General features: G+C 29.8%; 2 protein-coding genes across 2 annotated transcripts; both read left to right on the forward strand.

The window, feature by feature from the left end:
- Nucleotides 1–4,137: 4,137 nt before the first annotated feature.
- Nucleotides 4,138–5,470, forward strand: LOC109789856 (uncharacterized). The gene has a single exon (XM_020348893.3). It carries the CDS (start codon nucleotides 4,226–4,228, stop codon nucleotides 5,225–5,227), a length of 1,002 nt encoding a protein of 333 aa, XP_020204482.1. The 5' UTR covers nucleotides 4,138–4,225; the 3' UTR covers nucleotides 5,228–5,470.
- Nucleotides 5,471–9,565: 4,095 nt separating this feature from the next.
- LOC109789852 (uncharacterized) lies at nucleotides 9,566–11,776 on the forward strand. Its single transcript, XM_020348887.2, has one exon. It carries the CDS (start codon nucleotides 9,927–9,929, stop codon nucleotides 10,899–10,901), a length of 975 nt encoding a protein of 324 aa, XP_020204476.1. The 5' UTR covers nucleotides 9,566–9,926; the 3' UTR covers nucleotides 10,902–11,776.
- Nucleotides 11,777–22,335: the final 10,559 nt, after the last annotated feature.

A 22,335-nucleotide genomic window follows, 5' to 3' on the forward strand; every position in this document is an offset into this window, starting at 1 on the left:
CAACAAAGGAACAAAATAATTCGCAAGTGGGCAACTTGGTTTGATCTCAGAAAGAAAATGAAAATGAAAATGATGGGTTTTTTGCTCTTTTTTTTCTCGAAGAAAGGAAAATAAAGGTAAAGATACATTATTTATATTTTCATATAGTCATCTTTAAAAGAATAACTAGATATAAATAATACCGTGCAATACGGGGCTATATAATATAAATAAAAAATGTTAAGAATTTTTTTTATTAATTTATACTTTACGATATATATTTGATTGTATCTTTTTAATATATTAATTACATTTATTATTATATATATTAAAAAATTCAAATTTTTTAATGATGTAATGTCTAAAAATTAAATATATTCTGTAATTATATATATATATATATAATAATTAATTAGGATTTATTAACTCTCTTAATAATATCACTTTTAGCAATGAAATTGCACAATTGGTTAGTTATTCAATTATGTTAATATTATAATGATAATATTTGTCTTTATAAAAGGAGTCAGTATTCATTCATCTAAAATTGGTTAGATATTTTTTATTTTACTTTCTTTGAATATCAGTTGTGAATTTAAATTAATTTTATAAAATTAACCTGTTGTTTATTTATATTTTTTTATTAATTTTATTTTTAATTGATGTGACCCCGTGAGGTTTGAGTACTTACGTCTAATATTATTAGTTTTGGTGTATGAATAATAAATGGTGGGTGATTATTTTTTATAATTGAGAGTAAGTGATACTTGAGTTTTTCCAACAAACTATCTTATATGTAATATTATGAAATTTAGTGTGAATAAACACTATATGAAATGTTACATATAATATAAAAAAAAATGTTACTATAAATACAATATATGTAAATATAAATTTATTTAACATATACATACACATAATTTTAGTGTGTTAATTTTGAATTAAATTTGATAATATAAATTGTGTATTACTATAATTTATATGTACTTATACTTATTAACAATAGATAAAAATAATTTTTAATGACAAATATTATACCATTATATAATACACTTATACAATCTTTATTTATTTTATCTCTAATTGATGTAAAATTTGTATGTTTTTCAATATACCTCCCTCGTCCCCTATTAGATAATCTCTAATCGCGGAGTAGATTTTCTTGGAAAATAAAGTAGAAAAAAAAGGTAGAAGAGTAAAATAAAAATAAAAATGAACAAAGCAGGAAAAAAATTATGGTAAATGGCATCACTATGATGTTATGTTAGGAAATATGATTGAGAGAGAAAAAAATGTGTAAAAAAAAATGTTATATATTTTGATAAAATATAAAAAAGTGTTTTATTTACAATATGATTACAAGAGTAGTTATATTGGTCATTGGTTAATTAGTAATTACAAACCACATCTATAATGGATTGAACCTTGAATAGATATTTAAGAGGGAAAGTTTTCTACTAACGATGCCAAATTTCAGTGACAATGAGAGAAAGCGATGTCGTTTGTTTATGAGATCAAAGAAATTGTGGCCGGTATTAATTTGAGTTGACGAAGAAGGTGACAAGCACTAGCGATAGATGGACAATTAATTCTTATACTTACTCGTAAACATCGCCTTAGTTTGGCCTAGTCTTCGTTTCGTTAGTCTTTCCTGACAAAATCAAAGTCCTTGCTTATAGCAAGGTTTTTTTTTTTTTGGTTCGTCTAGTGACTAATCTCCTCGTTATGTTGGAGGCACCTCAAAGGGAGGCACCGCAAAGGGTGGGATAGCTGGCCCCAAGATTTAACGCGACTGCATACACAAGGCAGGATTCGAACCTCTGACCTTACTTAAGCGTGGATCAACCCCTACCGCTGAACCACACGCTTATATCAACGTTTAGAAAGGGCAATAACTTTTCATAAAATTTTATATTATTTTGTTATAGAAAAAAATACTAATACAAGAATGAAAAAAATTTAAGGCTAAATCAATATATATCTAACTTTTTTTTTTAAAATAAAAAAGCTCGTTATTATATATAGCGTAGTTACTAGTCGATCGGATTCAGTCTCGTTATTATAAATAAGTTGCCTAATCCTGAATTTTAAGCATAAGTTTTTCATACAGTCATTAAATCAACATTTTTGTTAAATTATTAATTGTAGAAAGACTTAACACAGTTATGGGCATCTGCATCGTGAGATCTTATCTCCCCACGGATGCTACTAAGATCTTTGCGTGTTGGATGTATCACTGCAGGTCATGTTATTAAGAATCAGAGGGTTATAGAAACTTTGATGTTTCTGAATTTTTTTAATTAAAAATTAATATTATGATATAATTTTTAAACGTCATATGGTGAGACTTGTTTTTGAACATCATAAAATTGTTATAAAATTATCTGTTTTTGAACGTTATAAATTAACGTCATATATTAATATTATATTTTGAATGTTATGAAATTATTTTATAATATAATTTTATATATCAATACTTATATAAATAGGATCTATTGTATATTTTTATTCACCAACTTCTTAATTTTCTTCTTCTCTTTCACTCTTTATCTCTTAAAATTCTTTTTTAGGTCAATTTTATCTACTCTTAATTATTTGTTTGTTTTGATTTGTTTTACATTGTTGTAATTACATAGTTTTAGTTGGCTTCATCATTTTGAATAAAAATTAATTTAGTTAAATATGGTTTTATTTTTATTTTGTATTATTAAAAAATATTTTATAAAATAGTAGAACAAAAAATTATCTCTTAATTTATAACGATAAAAAATTAAGTTAATAAATAAATTATTAATGATATGTAAAACTGTAAGAATCTTGTGAGACTCATTTAAAAATTAAAAGAAAGATGTTGGATTGAAGAGAAAAATGTTTATAAAGATGTTTAAATTGAAAAGAGTAAGAAAGAGTGGTATCTACATATGATACATTTATATTGATTTTTTTAAGTTTGTAATAGTTGTATATATTTTTAAAATAAAAAAATTATTGTAATAAAATTTCACAAATTAAACACCGTCACTTTAAAAAAATTATAAAATTAAATTATAAACTCATTTTTGAAAGTAACTTTAGCTGTAAAGATTTTTTTTTGGTAAGTTTATATATATATATTTTCTCTTTGATTGGCTTAACGTGATATAACAATCAAATTATTCAAAATCCACAAAATATATATATATATATATATATATATATATATCAAATTTTTTAAAATTGGATTACTATTTTATTTTTGGAAAGCTGAAATTTTATTTTAAATGTACGAATATGTATAATTACTAAGGTTTTATGATGCTTTTTAATTATTAATTTATTACATTCTCTTTCGTTTATATATCACAATATTTTTGCCTTGAATTAATAGTATCAATCTATCAAACTCCAAGCGTATGGTTCAGTGGTAGGGGTTGATCCACGCTTAAGTAAGGTTAGGGGTTTGAATCCTGCCTTGTGTATGCAGTCGCGTTAAATCTTGGAGCCAGTTATCTCACTTTTTGAAATGCCTAATGAGAAGATTAGTCATTTTAGAAGTAACAACATACAATATATTAAGAGAATTTCACTTTTGTAAAAACTAGTCTTCTTCAAAATTTGATTGTATTAAGATTATTTCTCTCAATGTCATTTTTATCAAGACATAAAATCAAAATATTGAAACTTGAGAATCAATTTCAACATTAATTAGACCAACAAACATCAATAAATTAAAAATGGAAATTAATCAAAAATTAAAATAATTTATAAATAGTGAGATTCTTTTAGTAAGATTTTAAGTTTTAAATTTCACAGTAATAAAAAAATATTAAAAAGGTTTATCTCTTTAAATAAATTTACCTAATATTATACGTAAATTAATTAATCATAACTTCTAAACATGAGAGTTCAACATAGGAAAGATTTGGATCATATAGTTAAATTGACAAAGTCAACATACAAGTCAAGCAACCGAGTTATTTGGAGTCAATAACATGCAAGTCAAGAATAATTGGTAAATAACTAACTGTGTTCTGTAAACACATATTAAAGAATTTAACTTTCTGATCACGCATATAGAAAAAGAATTAATCTTTATTTTTTTTTTTTACATAAAGCATAAAATATCTTTAATAAAAACCTAAAAATAAATACTGCTAATTTGGCATATTGATCTCCTTCCATTATAAAACAATCAATCACCATGGAACCTCATAACACTACTCATCTCTAAGTCTCTCTCCAGAAGCACTTAAACAAGAACAGAAGCATGGACAGAGAAGAAGAAAAGATGCAACTTCTAGGGTTCTTTGGGGTTTACAAAGAATCCTACAAGCTCATATTTTCATGGAAGAAGATCTTCAGCCAGATAACCCTCACTCTCATCCTCCCTCTCTCCTTCATCTTCCTCATCCACATCCAAGTATCCAACACCCTCTTCGGCAAAATCGCACACGACACCGAGGACTTAACCGAAACCCCCCGTGACACACCCCAACACCAAAAGCTTCTCGACCTTATCTCCTCCGATTGGTCCACTTTCTTTCTCTTCAAACTCGTTTACTTCATTCTCCTCCTCATCTTCTCCCTCCTCTCCACCTCCGCGGTGGTTTACACCGTCGCTTCCTTCTACACCGCCAAAGAGGTTTCCTTCAACAAGGTCATGAGCGTCGTTCCCAGGGTCTGGAAGAGGCTCATGGTCACTTTCTTGTGCACCGTTGCTGCCTTCATCGTTTACAACGTTGTGGCAGGAGCGGTTACGCTCATGTTGGCTCTTACAATTGGTGTGAGAAACGTTGGTGCTGCGATTTTGTTGGTCATAGCGATTTTTTATCTAGTTGGGTTGGTTTACCTCACTGTGGTGTGGCTATTGGCCAGTGTTGTGACTGTGCTAGAGGATTCTTATGGGTATGAAGCGATGATGAAGAGTAAGGAGTTGATAAAGGGGAACATGGGTTTGTCCGTGATGATTGTTTTGAAGCTCAATGTTTCGTTCTTTCTGATACAGTTTTTGTTCACGATGGTGGTGGTGAATGGAGGGGAGTTGTTCAGCTTAGGGTCGATGGACAGAACAATATATGGGATTGTGTGTTTCTTGCTGTTGTCTCATTTGTTCTTGTTGATGCTTGTTATCCAAACTGTGCTCTATTTTGTTTGCAAGTCCTACCACCGTGAGATTGTTGACAAGTCTGCTTTGTCGGATCATCTTGAAGTGTACGAGTGCTATGAGCCACTGAAGACTAAGGATGTTAATCTTGATTACCATGTCTAATTGCTAGATATATATCAAACATAATGCATGTATCTGTATGGATCTTCAAATATATATGTTTACTGATTTATGGGTGTCTTAAGAAATGTATGTGAGAGAATAAATATGTTAATGAAGTGAAATCCAGCTAAGGACGCCTTTATGCAGCCTATATGGTATCTAGTTATTTCATGTATCTAAGCTTTAGTAATACTTATTTGGTGTTGATTCTTCGCATTGAACTAAATAGTGGAGCTTTAACTAGTTAGTAAGGGTTAGTAGCGTGTATTTTGTGTCATGAGTTTTTTTTTTTTTCTCTTTAAATTAATATTTTGAACTCACTCTCCTCAATTCTCATTTGTTGTTACCACACACATATACATGTCTTCACATTGGTAAGATATTGTCCACTTTGGGTCTAACTCTCGGAGTTTTGCTTTTAGATACCACCCTTATGTCCATTCTCTTGTTTGAATGATGTGGAATTTTGCTTGTATCGCAACAATCCTCCCCTCAACAACTTTCACTGCTAAGAAGACTTTCGACACAAGAGATCCCAAACTGATTGGTGGCCCAAAGAGCTCACTCATGCTCTAAGTGTTTGCACCGCCGCTCCTACTAATCATCATACTCGTCGAGCTGGTCACTTGATCAGACCATTGATGGATATCCCAAACTTGGATCCACCTGTTAGCTATCATACTCGTTGAGCCGGTCACTTGATCAGACTATAGGCACCGATACCACTTGTTGTGCATTGGGGGTTACCACAAACATACACATGTCTCCATATTGTTAAGATATTAGTTGTTTTGGGCCCAGCCCTAATGGTTTTGTTTTTGGATGCCACCCAAAAAGTCTCTCATTTAACGAAGACTACTGTGTGTATATAAACTCATGTCCAACTTTTTATTTGAATGATGTGAGACTTTGCTTGCATCCTAACATTTATCTTGTATTTTTTTTAGTTTTATGTTATATTTTAGCCTTTTCGATTCACTTTTCATTCCTAATAATTATTTTTTATATAATATTTTTATCTTGATTTATACATATACACAGAGTCAAGATCTATTGACATTATGGTGTCAAACTAATTAAATGACACTTTTAATAATTTTTTTATTAATATAAATTAGGGTTGTTCAAAAAAACTAAAAGAACCAAATTGAATTCAAAACCAGACCAAACCATTTAAAAATAACTGGAACCAATTATAATAAAATTGAACCGGATTTAATTTTTAAAATAAAACTTAAAAACTGAACCTATTTTTTTAACAAGATTTGTTCAGGTTCACGGAACACTCAAATCTCACTCACTCTATCTCGTAGTCTCGCACGTCACGACGCACAACAAATAAACCAAAGCCCCAAATTGCTCAGCCTAGGAAATCTCCTGACTGAGTTCATTGTCAAGGGCAAGAATCAGATGCAAGTAACAGAATTAGAATTCTGGCAAGTTGTGAATCCTCTCTTCAGGCTTGGGTGGAAGCACTGGATTGGTGCAGCTGTTTTCATATGGGGTTGGATTCATCAACTCCAGTGCCATAAGATTCTTGTATGCATCATGTACTTGATTGACATCTAAATCTTTGGTTTGATCAGTGAAACACGGCTTCATAACTTCTAGTTTCAATCATTTATATCTTCATGGCTTCTAATTGTTATTTATTTCATATCATATCACTAATATTATATTATATAATATTAATGGTACCGAGACGCAGTAGATGGTGAATTTGGTCGCAGAAATTCCTGTAAGCATTGATACAGAGAAAAAACCCTGTTTTAAAACTGCTTTATTTCTTAAAATTGGTTCAAAAACTAGTTTAGTTATGAAACTAGTTTTAAACTGATTATAAACTTGTTTATTAAAGTAGTTCAATTTTAAAATGGTTTGTTAAAGTAGTTCACATAATTTATAAATCAGTTCATTTTATTAAAATGGTGTGGTGCAATTCGGTACAATTTTTTTAAAAAAACTAAACCATGCACACACCTAATATAAATTTAGTCGATTCAACATTTTGTATTTGATAATATTACACTTTTGATCATGTATATCAAATTTCAAATGACTTGTATTCTTTTAGATATGTTATCTAACAATATATATTTACATTTATTTTAAATATCATTTTACACCTTAAAATAAAAATGATATTATGATCAATCAAATAATTTTATAATTTGATTGATATAATTAATAATATCATCAAATATAATGATTAAAATGATTGAATTTGTATTTAATAAAAATTATTAAAAATGTCATTTTACTAATTTAATATTATAATATCAATGAATCATAATTATATATATATATATATATATTATTTTATTATTTTTTAAATAAATTATCCCTACTAACTCAAGATCCTTCTCGTCCGAATCAGAATGTGAAGGTTGAGATATAACATGTCTGTAAAGATAAATTGAAGGTCATGTTTTTTATCAAGAATGGATATTTATTCCCTAAGAGAAAAGATGAGGAAGGTTCAAAATTTAGTGTTTCCCAAATTCCTTAATTTGGATGGTCTCATGTTATAAGAGTTTAGTTTTTGGGCCTTATAAATAGGCATGGGTTGGGTCAGGTCAGGAATAGTTTAACTCTTAAGAATCGGTTATTTTGTGTTTCGTGTTTGGAAATTGGAAGAATATCTATATTTGATGTATAAACTATATGACATATATTAGGCAAATACAATTATAAAGAATAATGATTAAATATATTTTAAATCCTTGTAAATAAGATATATAGTATTTGTTTTAAGTCTCTTGAATATATACAAAATTGCCTCTTTTTAATCCTTTATTTATTAAAATGTGATGTTCTTTGTCTTTCATAAAAAAAATGTCCTTTTCTGTTGAATAAAAGATTATATTATTTTAATTCTTCATTTATAAAAATAAGGATCACATATGATACATTTCTATGAATGAGAAATCAAACAAGGACAATTTATTTTAAAAAAATATTATTATATTTAATGGAGTATAAAAATATATTTAACTAAAAAAATAATCAGTTTTCATCGTAATAATCGTCGGTGAGAGAAAGTGTCGTTCCATAAATATGAGACCAAAGAAATTGTTTCTAGAAGTTTGAGTTTAGGAACGACCAGACAAACCCTTAGTTTGGTGTGGGAATGAATCAGCAGGATTATTCTTATACTTAATTACTAGTAATCTTCGCCGCAGTTTGGCATATTCTTAGCTTTCACTTTGTTTATCATTCCATTTTTTAGTTTTTCGAAAGATGAATTTTCACTTAATTGCACAGTATACAGTAACTGCTAATTAACATTATGACGCTTATTAATTATTAATTTATTACGTTCGCTTTCATATATATGACGCACTTGGTATTTTTGGTATATTGAATACTATTACGTGTAGGCATGGCCATGGGGCGGGGTGGGTTTTAAGTTTCTCGCTCCTGTCCCCTCAAATTTAAACTGCCCTCGCTGCCACTCCCGATATTCGTTAGGGTAAAATCTGGGTTCTCATCCCTGTTCCCGGCAGGGTTTGAGTTTTCCCGCCCCACCCTCGCCCTCGCTCCTGCCCCGTTCCTATTTTTTTTTCTTTTTTTCTTTTAAATAAATATGAAAAATTTTAAAAAAATAAAAAAAGTAAAATAATATAAATTTTTACATATAAATATTTTTAATTTTGGTTTATATATATATAAAAATAATTTTTTAATTATATTATTAAGCGGGGCGGGGACGGAGGCGGGTATGAGGGCGAGGGCGAGTATTAACATTCTCGTTCCTGCCCTTGCCTCCAATTTTATCAGTTAGGGAAAACCCGAACTCGAACCCGATAAACACAGGTTTTTCCTGTTTAAATCGGGGCAGGTTCGAGCTAATACCCACTAGACGGGTTAGATTGTCATGCCTAATCACGCTTATGATGTAAATTGTTATCGCAAATGAGCACAAGAATTTATAAAGAGAGGTAAATTGTTCACAAGTATGAATATTTCTTACTTCGTTGATTGTCATATTTTAAGTTTCGACCAAATTTTGTAAATAAAAACTGATAGTAAAGGAGTTTTACTTCTTCAAATAAATTAAGTTGTACATACTAATTTAGGCAATATATTATATATATATATATATATATATATATATATATATATATATATAGTTTTACGCCTTCAAAAAATTTACATGATATAAATTAATAAAAAAAAAATTAAAATTACTTTGTAAGAGTCTCAAAAGAGGAAAAATATAATTCTCAATTTCAAGATTTGGATTAATTAAAAGCCCTATAATAAAAGTAAATGATGTATATATATATATCAATAGAATTGTTCATATTATTATGAACTAATAAGGAAAAGAAGTATTTCATACTTCTTAATTTTAAAAATTATAAAAATAAAAATAAATAAATTGAATGATCATAATTGTAAATGATTAATTAAAAAATAGTGATTATTTTTATTTATTTATTTTTAACAAATAAAGAATATAATGATCCATTAAAATGGAAATAAAAAACAGTTATACACTTTATATTTCTTTTATAATAAATAATAGATAAAAAATTCTGAAATAATTAATATTATGGTGAGATAGTAAATAAACATAATTGAATAATTTTGCATAGAAGTTATTGGGCATGTTGATCTCCTTCCTTTATAAAATAGTCAGCTTGGCCTAAAACCCACACCTGTTCATACCATTGAAGATAAAAAGTTGGAAAGCATGGAAGCAGAGGAAGAAAAGATGCAATTTCTTGGGTTCTTTGGCGTCTACAAAGAATCCTACAAAATCATATTTTCATACAGGAAGATCTTCACCCGTATCACCTTCACTCTTTTCTTCCTTCTCTCAATCTTCTTCCTCACTCGCATCCTAGTAACCCAAGTCCTCTTCGCCAAAAATGAACACGATTCCGAGGATTTAACCCAACCCCAACACCAAAGCCTCCTTTACATGATCTCTGATTGCCCCACTTTCTTTCTTATCCTTCTCTTTTTCTCCCTCTTTTCCACCTCCGAGGTCGTTTACAACGTCGCTTCCTTCTACACCGCCAAAGAGGTAACCTTCTATAACGTTATAACCCTTGTCGACCTTGAAGTTTGGAAGAGGCTTGTGGCCACTTTTTTGTGCACCACTGTTGCTTTCTTCGTTATCAACGTTTTGGCCGCGCTAGTTGCAGCCATGTGGGGAGTTACAATTGGAGAAAGTAGTGGTAGCGTTGCAATTCTTGTGTTCATAGTCGTTGTGACCTTATATTTGGGTGGGTATGTTTACCTCACTGCGGTTTGGCTATTGGCTAGTGTTGTGACCACGTTGGAAGGTTCGTATGGGTTTGAAGCCATGGTGAAGAGTAAGGAATTGATAAAGGGGAAGATGGGTTTGTCCATAATGATTGCGCTGAAGCTCAACGTTTTGTTCTTTTTGATACTGTTGATCACCATGGTGGTGGTGAACGGATGGGAGCTGTTTGGTTTAGGGTTGATGGCGAGAACTGCGTTTGCGATTGTGTGTTTCTTGGTGTTGTCTCATTTGTTGCTGTTGATGCTTGTTATCCAAACTGTGCTCTATTTCGTTTGCAAGTCCTACCACCACGAGATTGTTGACATGTCTGCTTCGCTACATCATCTGGAAGTGAATGGAAGAGAAGACTATGAGAAGTTGGAGGCTAAAGATGATCAGCAAGACTATGTGGTCTAATAGCTATAGCAAGATATAAAACATCATGTATATCTTATATATATATATAGATAGATGTTTTGAAGATATATAATGATGCTTAGAATTAAGAAGATATCATAAAGCAAAACATTTGCATGATGCATCCAACACACTACAAGACAAGAAGACGATGTTCAAAACAATTTATTTCAAGTTCCTTATAAGCTCTCGAGACATCTCAAGAAATTTACTCTACAAAATCTGCAACAAAAATATAGAAATTTATAAATGGTGCAACCACATAGCAATAGAACCTAAGAACTTTGAAGGTGTAGCATAACCAAATCATTTAGATTTTAGAATTAATGGCCGGGTGAATGCAGTGAACGAATAAAAGTTGATTGAGAATGATAACACATGGGAGCTTCGAGATAGATCCAGAGAAAAAGAAATCATTGGTGTCAAACGCATCTACAAGATAAAATTCAATCAAATGGGTTGTCATAATACAGAAGTAGAAGGCAGGCTCGTAGTTAAGAGATATTATCAAGTACTTGGTGTTAACTACAAAAAGACATTTGCTGCAAATGCTTGACTTAATATTATTAGAGATTTATAATTGCTCTGTTGACTCAAAAAGGTCAGTGGCTCTATCAGCTAGATGTAAAGCGAAGTTGATGTAAATTTCAAGCTTGATTATATGTAAAATATCCTAGAGCAGTCTTGTAAACTTTTAGTAAAAGATTAGAATACTGATGCGGATTGTAATAATTAGATAAATATAGAAACTAATGCCTAGAAAATTCTAGAACCATAGGTGAAACAATTAACTAACTTTAAGAGTCTATAAATAGGTCATTTGCTATTGATTGTAAATCAAGCTATACTCCTTCAATCAACTATCTTTCTATTTCTACATCTACTATTCTCTATTAGTTTTGAAAGCTTATCAAAGTAATACCTACTTTTCTTACAAATGAGTGTCATGTATACACTTCAATATCCCACCATTCCTCTGTTTTCTATTAGTTTTGAATGCTAATCAAAGTAATACCTACTTTTCTTACAAATGAGTGTCATGTATACACTTCAATATCCCACCATTCTTCTGTTTTAAATTTTATCAGTGGTATCATAACTATGTTTGGTCATCTATTGGGTATACATGTATTTTTCAATACTTCTAAAATATTCAACTATATTCGACAAATCTTTTAAAATATTTTCTCAACCTATGGTTACTACCAATCAACCATCATCTATCTTAATCCCTATTTTTCCAGGAAAAAACTATAATTTTTGGAGTATCAAAATAAAGACATTTTTCTCTTAAGATTTATGGGATATTATAAAAAATGAGTTCATTATTTCAAAAGACATCTCAACTCTTACTGCAACTCAAGGAGTTGAAGGAAAATAAGTAGAAGAATTTGAAGGCATTACTTGTTCTTCAACAAGCAGTTGCTGACATAATATTTTCAAGAATCATGGGTGTCACAAGTGTAAAAAAAAACCTAGAACAAACTACAAAATGAGTTTCAAAGAAGTGGCGAGTTTGAGGTACATAATGTTAAACTTCAATCTTTAAGACAAGAGTTTGAAATAATAAAAATGAAAGAGTCTGAGGTTATAAAAAAACTATTATTCTAGAATTAAAAAAAAATAGATGGTCAAATGAGAGCCTTTGGAAAAAATATTCTTGACAAAAAAAATGTTGAAGATTTTTAACTTCTATTTCCCATAAATATGATGCAATTGCAATTACGATTGAACAAATTAAAGATTGTCTACATTATCAGTAACATAACTAGTAGACTCTTTGAAGCCAATGAACAAAGATTGAAAAAATGTGAAGAAGACTGTCAAAAATACATTTTAAATATAATGCTCAAATTATGGTCTCAAAATAAAGAATATGAAGAAAATAAAAATAGTGGAAAAGTTCTAAAAATAAAGAAAATTTTATAAGTTTCTCTAAGACTAGTCAAGGAAAATATCTTTCATGTGACATTTGTAAGAACATAAGTCACTTGGAAAAATGTTGTTGGCATCATGGAAAACCTCAATGTCAAAATTGCAAGAAATTCATACATGTGGAGAAAAATTGCCGCAACAAACAAATTTTGTCAAAAAGAAAGACAATGAACAATATCTATTTTATGCTACATGATATTCTAATAACGAAACGAAAGGAAGAGATAGAAAATGCAGTAATCACATGGATAATGATCAGAGCATCTTCAAAGAAAGTGATGACCTTATCAAAGTTCAAGTACTATTGGGAAATGCCCCCATGGTAGAGTAACAAGGAAAAGGCTCTGTCATGGTAGAGACTAAGAAAGGTATGAGACTCATTAATGGCATCCTACTTGTTCCCAATCTTTAAAAATTCTCTTGAGCATTGGTCAAATGATGAAGAAATGCTACACTTTTCATTTTAAAAGAGACACATGCATTATCTAAGATAACAAAAGGTGGGAAATAACCCAAATTAAAATAGAGAAAGGAAACTTAGATTTTTTTGATAAATTTCCAATATGGTACATATTTTGCTGAGTGCAAATAAATGATTCATGGCTCTGGCATCAAAGATTTGACCACTACAATACTCAAGTCTTAAAGCTGCTATACAAAAAGAATATGATGAGAGATCTTCCAACTTTGAAAGAAAATAATGAAGCCTATAAAGAATGTCTTCTTGGAAAACAACACAAACTATCATTTTTTACTAGAAAAGCTTGGAGGGAAAAAGACTTGCTAGAGTTAATCCACGTTGACATTTGTGGACCACTGAGAACACTATCATTTCAAAAATAACTAGTATTTTATCCTCTTTAGTTAAGAATTTTTTAGAATTATATAAGTCCACTTCATTATAGAAAAATTAGAATTCGTTGGAATACTCAAGATGTTTAAAGCCCTTGTGGAAAAAGCAAAGTGAAAAATATTTAAAAGTACTTATAAATGATCGAGATAAATAATACAATTTATGACTTCAATAAGTTTTGTAAAGATGAAGGCTTTGAGTGACAACCTTCAACCGCATATTCTCCACACAAAAATGGTGTCTCTAAGAGAATTAGTCACACAATCATAGAGATGGCTAAATCAATGACAAAGGATAAAGGTCCATACTACACATTTTAGGCTGAGGGAATTTTCATTACTATCTACATACTAAGCAGATGTTCAACTAAAGTAGTTCAAGATAAAACTCTTATTAAAGCTTGGAGTGGGAGAAAACCATCAGCTAAACACCTATAAGTATTTGGATCTATTTTCTACAAACATGTCTAATCAAAAGAGGCACAAGATAGAATACAAGATTGCATGAGGAATCTCCTTAGGATAACACGCAATCAAAAAGTTATTAAGTCTACAACTTGCAAATAAAGAAGCTCACCATCAACAGAGATGTTGAGGTTGATGAAAATGCTTCTTGGAATTAGGAAGAATATAGTTGTTAAAATTAACATTTCCATTCCACTACAACAATCTCAGAAAAAAAAAAGTTTGAGAAATGACGAGATATCTAAACATATATAAAACTTGCAATACAAATTATGCTTGAGCCAAATAAAGCTATGAAGAATCATCAAAGAAATGGAGAAAACAAAGAAAAATTTGCTTGAGTGTTGCAAGACAAAAGTCTAAATAGCATATGAATTTATGAAGGCAATACCAAACAACAAAGTTTGAGCAACCACAAACTTGGAGTTTTTGAAATTTACATCAAGGAGTGTTGATTTAAATTTCTAGAATATATGTAAAATATCCAAGAACATTCTTGTAAACTTGTAGTAAAGTTTAGAATACTAATCCAGAATATAATAATTAGATAAATCTAAAACTAATGCCTAGAAAACTCAATAACCATGGGTGAAAGAATTTACTGACTTTAAGAGCCTATAAACAAGCCACTTGTTGATTGTAAATCAAGCTAAACTCCACCAATCAACTATCCTTTTATTTCTACATTTACTATTGTCTATCAATTTAACAAACTTATTAAAGCAATACTTACTTTTCTTAGAAATTTGTGTTCTATATCCTTTAATATATATCCCACTATTCCTTTGTTCTAAATTTTATCAAAAGCCAACATCCCTAAGTGATGTTCTTAAAGAAGAAATATATGTAGAGGAACTACTATTCTATCAAAAGCTAACATCCTTAAATGATGTTCTTAAGAAGAAATATATGTAGAGGAACTACAAGTGTTCATGATGAAAGAAAAAAAAAAAGACAAAGTGTTAAAGTTAAAGAAAGTCCTCCATCATCATCTAAGGATTTAGGATGAGGAAAGGAAATTCAAATACTCATAGTTTCTCTTTGTATGGATGAAGATCTTATCGACCAAAATCACGAGAAAATGATTACAGAGTTTAAAGGAGACATGATGAAGTACTAATTGATATTTTACTAAATTACTAACAAAAACTAAGATTCGAGATATTTTTTGAATCAAAATATGCATTAATGAGTATTATAAATGCGATAGACATTTTAGATAAAATTAAAAGTTGGTATTTTAGTAAAGGAAAAAATACTGATAAAATTTAATTTAAAAGAGTGATATTTTATTGATGATAAATAATAATATAAAGGTAAATTAAACGAAAATATGATATATCTTTGAGATATATTAAAATTATCTTATTTTTTAATATAATAAAACATATTTTTTTAAAATTTATTATATATTTATTTTTATATAATATACACATTTTAAAATTTTTAACATAATCTACTCTTATTTTTCATTTATTCTAGAGTCCAACACAAGTACCAATACATTTAAGGAATTAAATACATTATATATGATTGAGAACAATTGTTTTGTGTTTTATGTTAATAATAGAAAGAGACATCAAATAATATATTTTAGTTCTATGTATAATGCACTTTAATGTTATTTCTATGTATGGTTGGATTAATTTTGATATTTTCCTACTCGATAATAGTTAAAAAATATAATATGTTAATGGAGTTTCTGCCGGTTTAATGAGAATAGTTATTGATATAGGTGCCATTTGGAGACATACTTGTATCCATTGAACTACAAATTGGTACATGTTGAGATTTCCGTTAAAACCACTTTTGTTATCACTTTAAATTACTTTTGTTTTGTCAACGGTTTCAAACACGGCAAGTATACTGGTCGTTCAAGTAGTAAAATTATCGTATCCACAGGGATTAGAAGGTAACATAAGCATTTATTGACTATTCGTGACTAAAAAATAATTCCAATTTCATAGTTTGTCATGTAAATTCAAGGTTATGACTATCTGCCTCAGGACACGCCCGGCGCAATTCCTTTTACGCCCGGCGCAATGCCTTCCAGAGGTGAGATACTCTGTTTCACTCAAGCCCGGCGCAGGTCATCTTGCGCCTGGCGCAGAACCTCTTCTCTACTCCTTAGCTTCTTAGATTTCCAATCCTATGGGTCTTCAATCCTCAGGTCTCTAGCTCAATACCTGCACAAAAAATGAGGTGTATTAAGGTATTGTTAGCTAAATTTGGGTTAGTTATATCTGCACACAAAATGAACCAAAAAGAGAATAATTATATTGCAATGGTTTAGAGGATGAGTGGAATTGTTCAATAAGTCTCATCCAAAAAGAAGTATAATTGAGACTTAACAATACATTTGCTATTTATCTATTTGGGTATATTTATTGGCACAAATCCAAAGAAAATAGAGACCTCAAACCTTCATTAGCAAGATTAAGAAGAAGCTTGCCACTTGAAAACATAAAACATTATATGTGGGTGGGAGGGTATGTTTGATCCATTCAGTTTTAATCTCATTGTTGCTTTTTTATCTGTCCTTTTTCAAAATATCAAGATTAATAGAAAACAAATTGTGACAATTTAGAAGAGGTTCTTGTGAGGTTGTAAATAAAGATCTAAGAAAATTTTCTAGGTTAGTTGAGACAAAATAACCATACCACAAATATACAAGAGCTTAGGAGGGAATGTTGCTTTCAAAGCTGCTCTCACTACAAAAAAAAATGCAAATTTTCGACGGACATAATCCATCGGTAAAAAGGAATATCTGTCAAAAATTCTCTATTTTTGACGGATGCAAATTCGTCAGCAAAAGGGGTGTCGAAAAAAAAATCCATCGGAAATTACCGATGGATATGTTTGAAAATCTCTATATGATTCCAACAGATAAATTCGTCAGAAAATTTGTGTTTAATTTTTATAAATTTATCAATATAACAACCCTTGTATTTGGCCTCTCAATTATGATTCTATTTCACGACACTTCACTTTTTAGCGTGTTTTGTCCTTAATTGCACAATTTCTGGGAAACTTTCCAGAAGATCACCCATCCCTATATTACTCCAAGTCAAGCACGCTTAACTGTAAAGTTTTGACGAAATAAGCTACAAAAAAGCAAATGCATGTTGTTAATATAGGTTGTACAAATTAATTCATTTAAGTCATCCTCAACTATACAATCTCATACTTATACTATCTTTGGATCCCTCTCATTTTGATATGTCCGAACCGTTATAAAAATATAAAAATATATATAATAATTATATTACCAATAATAATAATTATATTACTAATAATAATAATTATATTATATTTAATTAATCTTTATTTATATATACTTATTTTTATAATTAATAATCTACTTATTTCTAATTATAATTAATATTATGATACAATTTAAATTATTTATTATAAATTTAAAAGTTTAAATAATAATTTATATGTTTTAAAATGAGAAGGGTTATAATAACACCGATGTAACTTTTACTAAGTATTACACCGCTCAATAACTTTATATTAAATGTGAATTTTGTAAATTCAACCGTTAAATTAAAAGTTCATATCACTTTATATGTTTATATCAAATTTTGTTAAAATTGAACAACAACTTGAAGGTAATTAAAATGTTCATATTTTAGTATATTTGAAATATATATATATATATATATATATATATATATATATATATATATATATTACGTCAATTTTGTTTTACAAGAATGAAGTATCAAATCGTCTTGAATTAATATAAAATTTTGTATATATGATGTAAGAGTAAAAAAAACTTTCAATCTAACGGTTGAATTTATAAAATTCACATTTAACATAAATTTATTGAGCGGTATAATACTTAGTAAAAGTTACACCGGTATTATAACCCTTCTCTTTTAAGATATTATTTTTATAAATTAAATTTTAATATTTTAAATAAATTATTAATTAACTTAATATATTTATTCATCTTAAATATAAGATTTAGAATTCAAAAAATGTATTTATCCTTGTTTTATTTTCTAATTATCAACCATTAATAAAATACTAATTTAAAATCATATCTAATTATATCATAATATTTTCATATCAAATTTAAAATAAGATATTAGCTATATAAAAATATCAAGATTATATAGTAAATTGTCAATAAGATTCTAGTTAAATAATTTAAAATAATTAATTTTTCAACTATATTGTTTGCAAATAATTTCTTCCAAAGCTAATCAATTTTTTCTATATTAATTATTAGTAAATTAATAACTTTTAATTTAATAATTGGATCGATGAAATTCAACATATACCATGATTTATTGAGCGGAATAACTTTACTAAGAGTTACTTTATGAGTTATTTGATTCCTCCTCTTCTCTCTCTCTCTCTCTCTCTCTCTCTCTCTATATATATATATATATATATATATATATATATATATATAAACCCTAAACCCTAAACCCTAAACCCTAAACCCTAAACCCTAAACATATATTAGAATATATATATATATAGATATTCAAAATTTTATTGATGATCTTTTTTAATATATGATTGTCAATTTTCGTCAAAAATTCTTACATTTTCGATAAATATAAATTTGTTAGAAATATTTTATTAGTAATATAACTTTTCCTATGAATTTTTTTCCATCAGAAATATAAATTTTCTGACAGATTTGTATCCGTTAGAAATTATGCGTTGGAAATATAAATTTTCTGCCAGATTTGTATCCATAAAAAATTATTAACTGATATATCCGTCAGAAATATAAATTTTTTGACAGATTTGTATCCGTCAAAAATTATTCATCGATAATATAACTTTTCCTACGAAATTTTTTTTTCGTCAGTAATTTGCATTTCTCTTGTAGTGTCTCTCAACAAAATGGAGGAGGAACCTTTTTCACCAACTAGACACTTTATAGAGGAAAGTGTTGACATCGAAGTGTGGTGGATGGTATAATTTATGAACAAATATTGTGTATGGTAAAACATTAATATGGTATTGTGATTTAAGTAAAGTATGTTGTGGAGATAATGGCGTTGAATGGTTTGAAGGTTTGGTGAGTTGTAAATTAGGGAAAAAACACAACTAGATTTTGGTTGGATAATTGGACTAAACCAGAATGCCTAGCAGTGTCTCATCCTAGGTTGTTTCTAAATTCTAAACAGCAACATGACTCAGTTGATAGTATGGGGAATTGGATCAATGATAGATGGGTTTGACCTAAGTGTTTTTTTATCAACTATTAAAATTTCATTAAAAAAAGAGGATATAGGATACAAGGCGTACCCAACCCGTACATGGCCACGGAGACCTACCAAACTATAAGGAGGGTACAACTAAAACCAAAGAAGTAAAATATCTTTTTTCTCAAAACAAAATCTCTTACATTTAGGCAATTTTAGTGCACTTAAAACAAAAATAAACCATCACCCTATGCCATACCTACCACAAAATCAAAACTATTGGCTATTTACTTCATCAACGTGTGGATCCTAACTATAACACCTCGTTATCTATTACTTTTGTTTTTTAGCAACCACACGAGTTGAAACCACTTCTATATGTATGTTGCCATTACGTGTCCACCACATCATTATTATCATGCCATTGTTCACCACAACATGCACCTTACTTGTCTCAACAATTTTAATTTTAGTTTAGGGCCTCAATGTCTTGTTTTAACTTCTGAAGATCAACATCAAAGCCTTTAAATATGTAATTATTCCTATACTGCCATATGTTTCATACAATTGCGCACCATACCCCTCTCCACCATTGCAACTCAATATATTTTTATGTCATACTTGATTAAGTGTTACAACATTGATTCCAGAAGCATTATGTATGCATTAGCCCAATTGTAGATGTCCTTCCATAATAAACAAATCGTCTACTTGGGAAAAAAAGGTGTGTAACTATTCTTTCCATGTATTGCAGAATTTACACGTGCCCTTGCCTTCTGGCAAATATGCATGTCTTTTAATATGGTTGTTTATAGTTAGCAACCCATTTTGGTATAACCTCCAAATCATGACCACAGCTTTAGGGGGATCTTTAAGTGCCAAATCTGGTTTGATATTGTATCCAACTCTAAACCAAATTTTATATTATGAAGGCTTTTATATGCTAAATTAACTACATACACCCCAATGGCCCCATGCAACCAGATTTGTATCTTGATGTCTTTAACTAGCTTAATATTTTGTAGTATGGACAATAGATTGCTCCATTGATTCTCTTTCCATACAAACAACCTCCTTCTCCACTTAAAATTCCAAACCCATACCTCACCAACCCAATATCCCATGTTTATTACTTGATCTTTTTGTAGCTTTGAGTTTTGGAAAAGCCTTGGGTGGGTCACAGTTAGGCATTGGTCTCCTATATGATTATCATGGCAAAATCTTACTTGCTCCCCTTCACCAACTTTTTATTCCATCATGTTATCAAACCATCTTATTTGGAGCTACCCCCTACATACCTTGTTCAAATCCTTTTCCACCATATTGAGGCATTTTTTTAACCTCTACACCATACAAATTCTCCCAAATACCATATTTGGAGTCAATTATTTCCCCCCAAATGCTACCCCTTTGATGAAATAAATATCGCCTCCATTTTCCCAACAAAGATACATTAAACTTTTATAGGACCTAAAATGGTGCAGGAACTGGTTTGAATGGGAAACAAGTCTAGCAAAATCATTACTGATAATTACTAATTTTTCTCTATAGAAAAGGTGAGACTAACTCTTGATATTGTTGCTTGGACTATTTAGGGTCTTCACGGTAAAAACAACATACATGTATATCTAATCAAAAAGGCTTGGGAGTTAGGTGGAAGATAAATTTCTACATATATGGAAAGTTAAGGTCCCTCCAAAGGTTCTAATTTTCATGTGGAGAATTTTCCAAAATGGCATACCAACAATAGATAACCTATCAAAGAGAAATGTGGTGTTAGATCAACAATAGATGTTATGTTCCTTTTGCAAACTAGACATATAATTTATTTCACATCTTTTGCACATGCAACATGGTGGATATATGGTGTGTGGAAGTAATGTCTTGCATGGTTAAATTTTCCTGCAACCTTACCTCAATATATATATGCTAAACAACATTTTTTATTATTTCAAGTCCCTTTACAATCTTGGAGGTGGAAAATTAGCATGTAATTTAGTGTGCTATAACATGGACTATTTGGAGGCATAAAAACCTTTATGTCTTCAAAGGAGGTTAGTTTGACGGGGATAAGCTTATGAAAGATATCATGTTTACCTCACGATCCTAACTAGAGATGATGCAAAAATAATTCTTATACTTTATTTGCTAGTGGTGCCTCAATTTGGGTCTTTGCATATTATTATAGAAACTAGTTCATGTGTGTAACACTCCTCAGTCGCACACTTTTTGAGAAATTTTTCACAAGGCCATCCATTCGTAAATAAGTTAAACTCAGTTAAATGTGGAGTTCTTTAGTAATCAACTCTAAAAAGTAGATACATCTTATTAATATAAGTAATACAAATTAATTCCTTTAAGTCATCTTCAATTGCATAGCCTCACATCTCTACAAATTTATGTATCCCTTCATTTCGGTGCATTCAGGTTGTTACAAGTGAATTAGCTTTCACTTGGTTCGTCCTAAAACCACACAATACTATGAGAGAGAACAAGACTCTAATATCATTTGTAACACCCCTCAAGTTATGACATTTTAGCGGCTCCATTTCATGATACTTCACACAATGATACTTCACACAATGATACTTCACACAAAACATCATTGATCAAAACCCTTCGCCAGTCAAAACTCTCCGTGGATAACCTTTTCTAAGATGTCCACCCACTCTTAGGATCATCAACTATCCCCATAAATCAAGACAAGGCTTTTTATGGTACTTTGTTCTCACTTGCATACTTTTTGGGAAACCTCCCAAAAGGTTAACATCCCTAATCGCTTTAAGTCAAACATACTTAACTATGGGTTCTTAAGTGATGAGCTCTGAAAAGTAGATGTATCTTATTAGTATAGGTAGTACAAATTAATTATTTTAAGCCATACTCAATTACACAATCTCACACATGTACAAATCTTTATATTTCTTCACTCTAGTGCGTTCAAACTATTACAATGTGTTGTGCAATAATTGACTATGTTGTATTCTATGTCTTATGTTTCTTCT

The sequence above is a fragment of the Cajanus cajan genome, chromosome 6, assembly GCF_000230855.2.
Source record: "Cajanus cajan strain Asha chromosome 6, NIPB_CcT2T_4, whole genome shotgun sequence".
In the NCBI taxonomy this organism is placed as follows: Eukaryota; Viridiplantae; Streptophyta; class Magnoliopsida; order Fabales; family Fabaceae; genus Cajanus; species Cajanus cajan.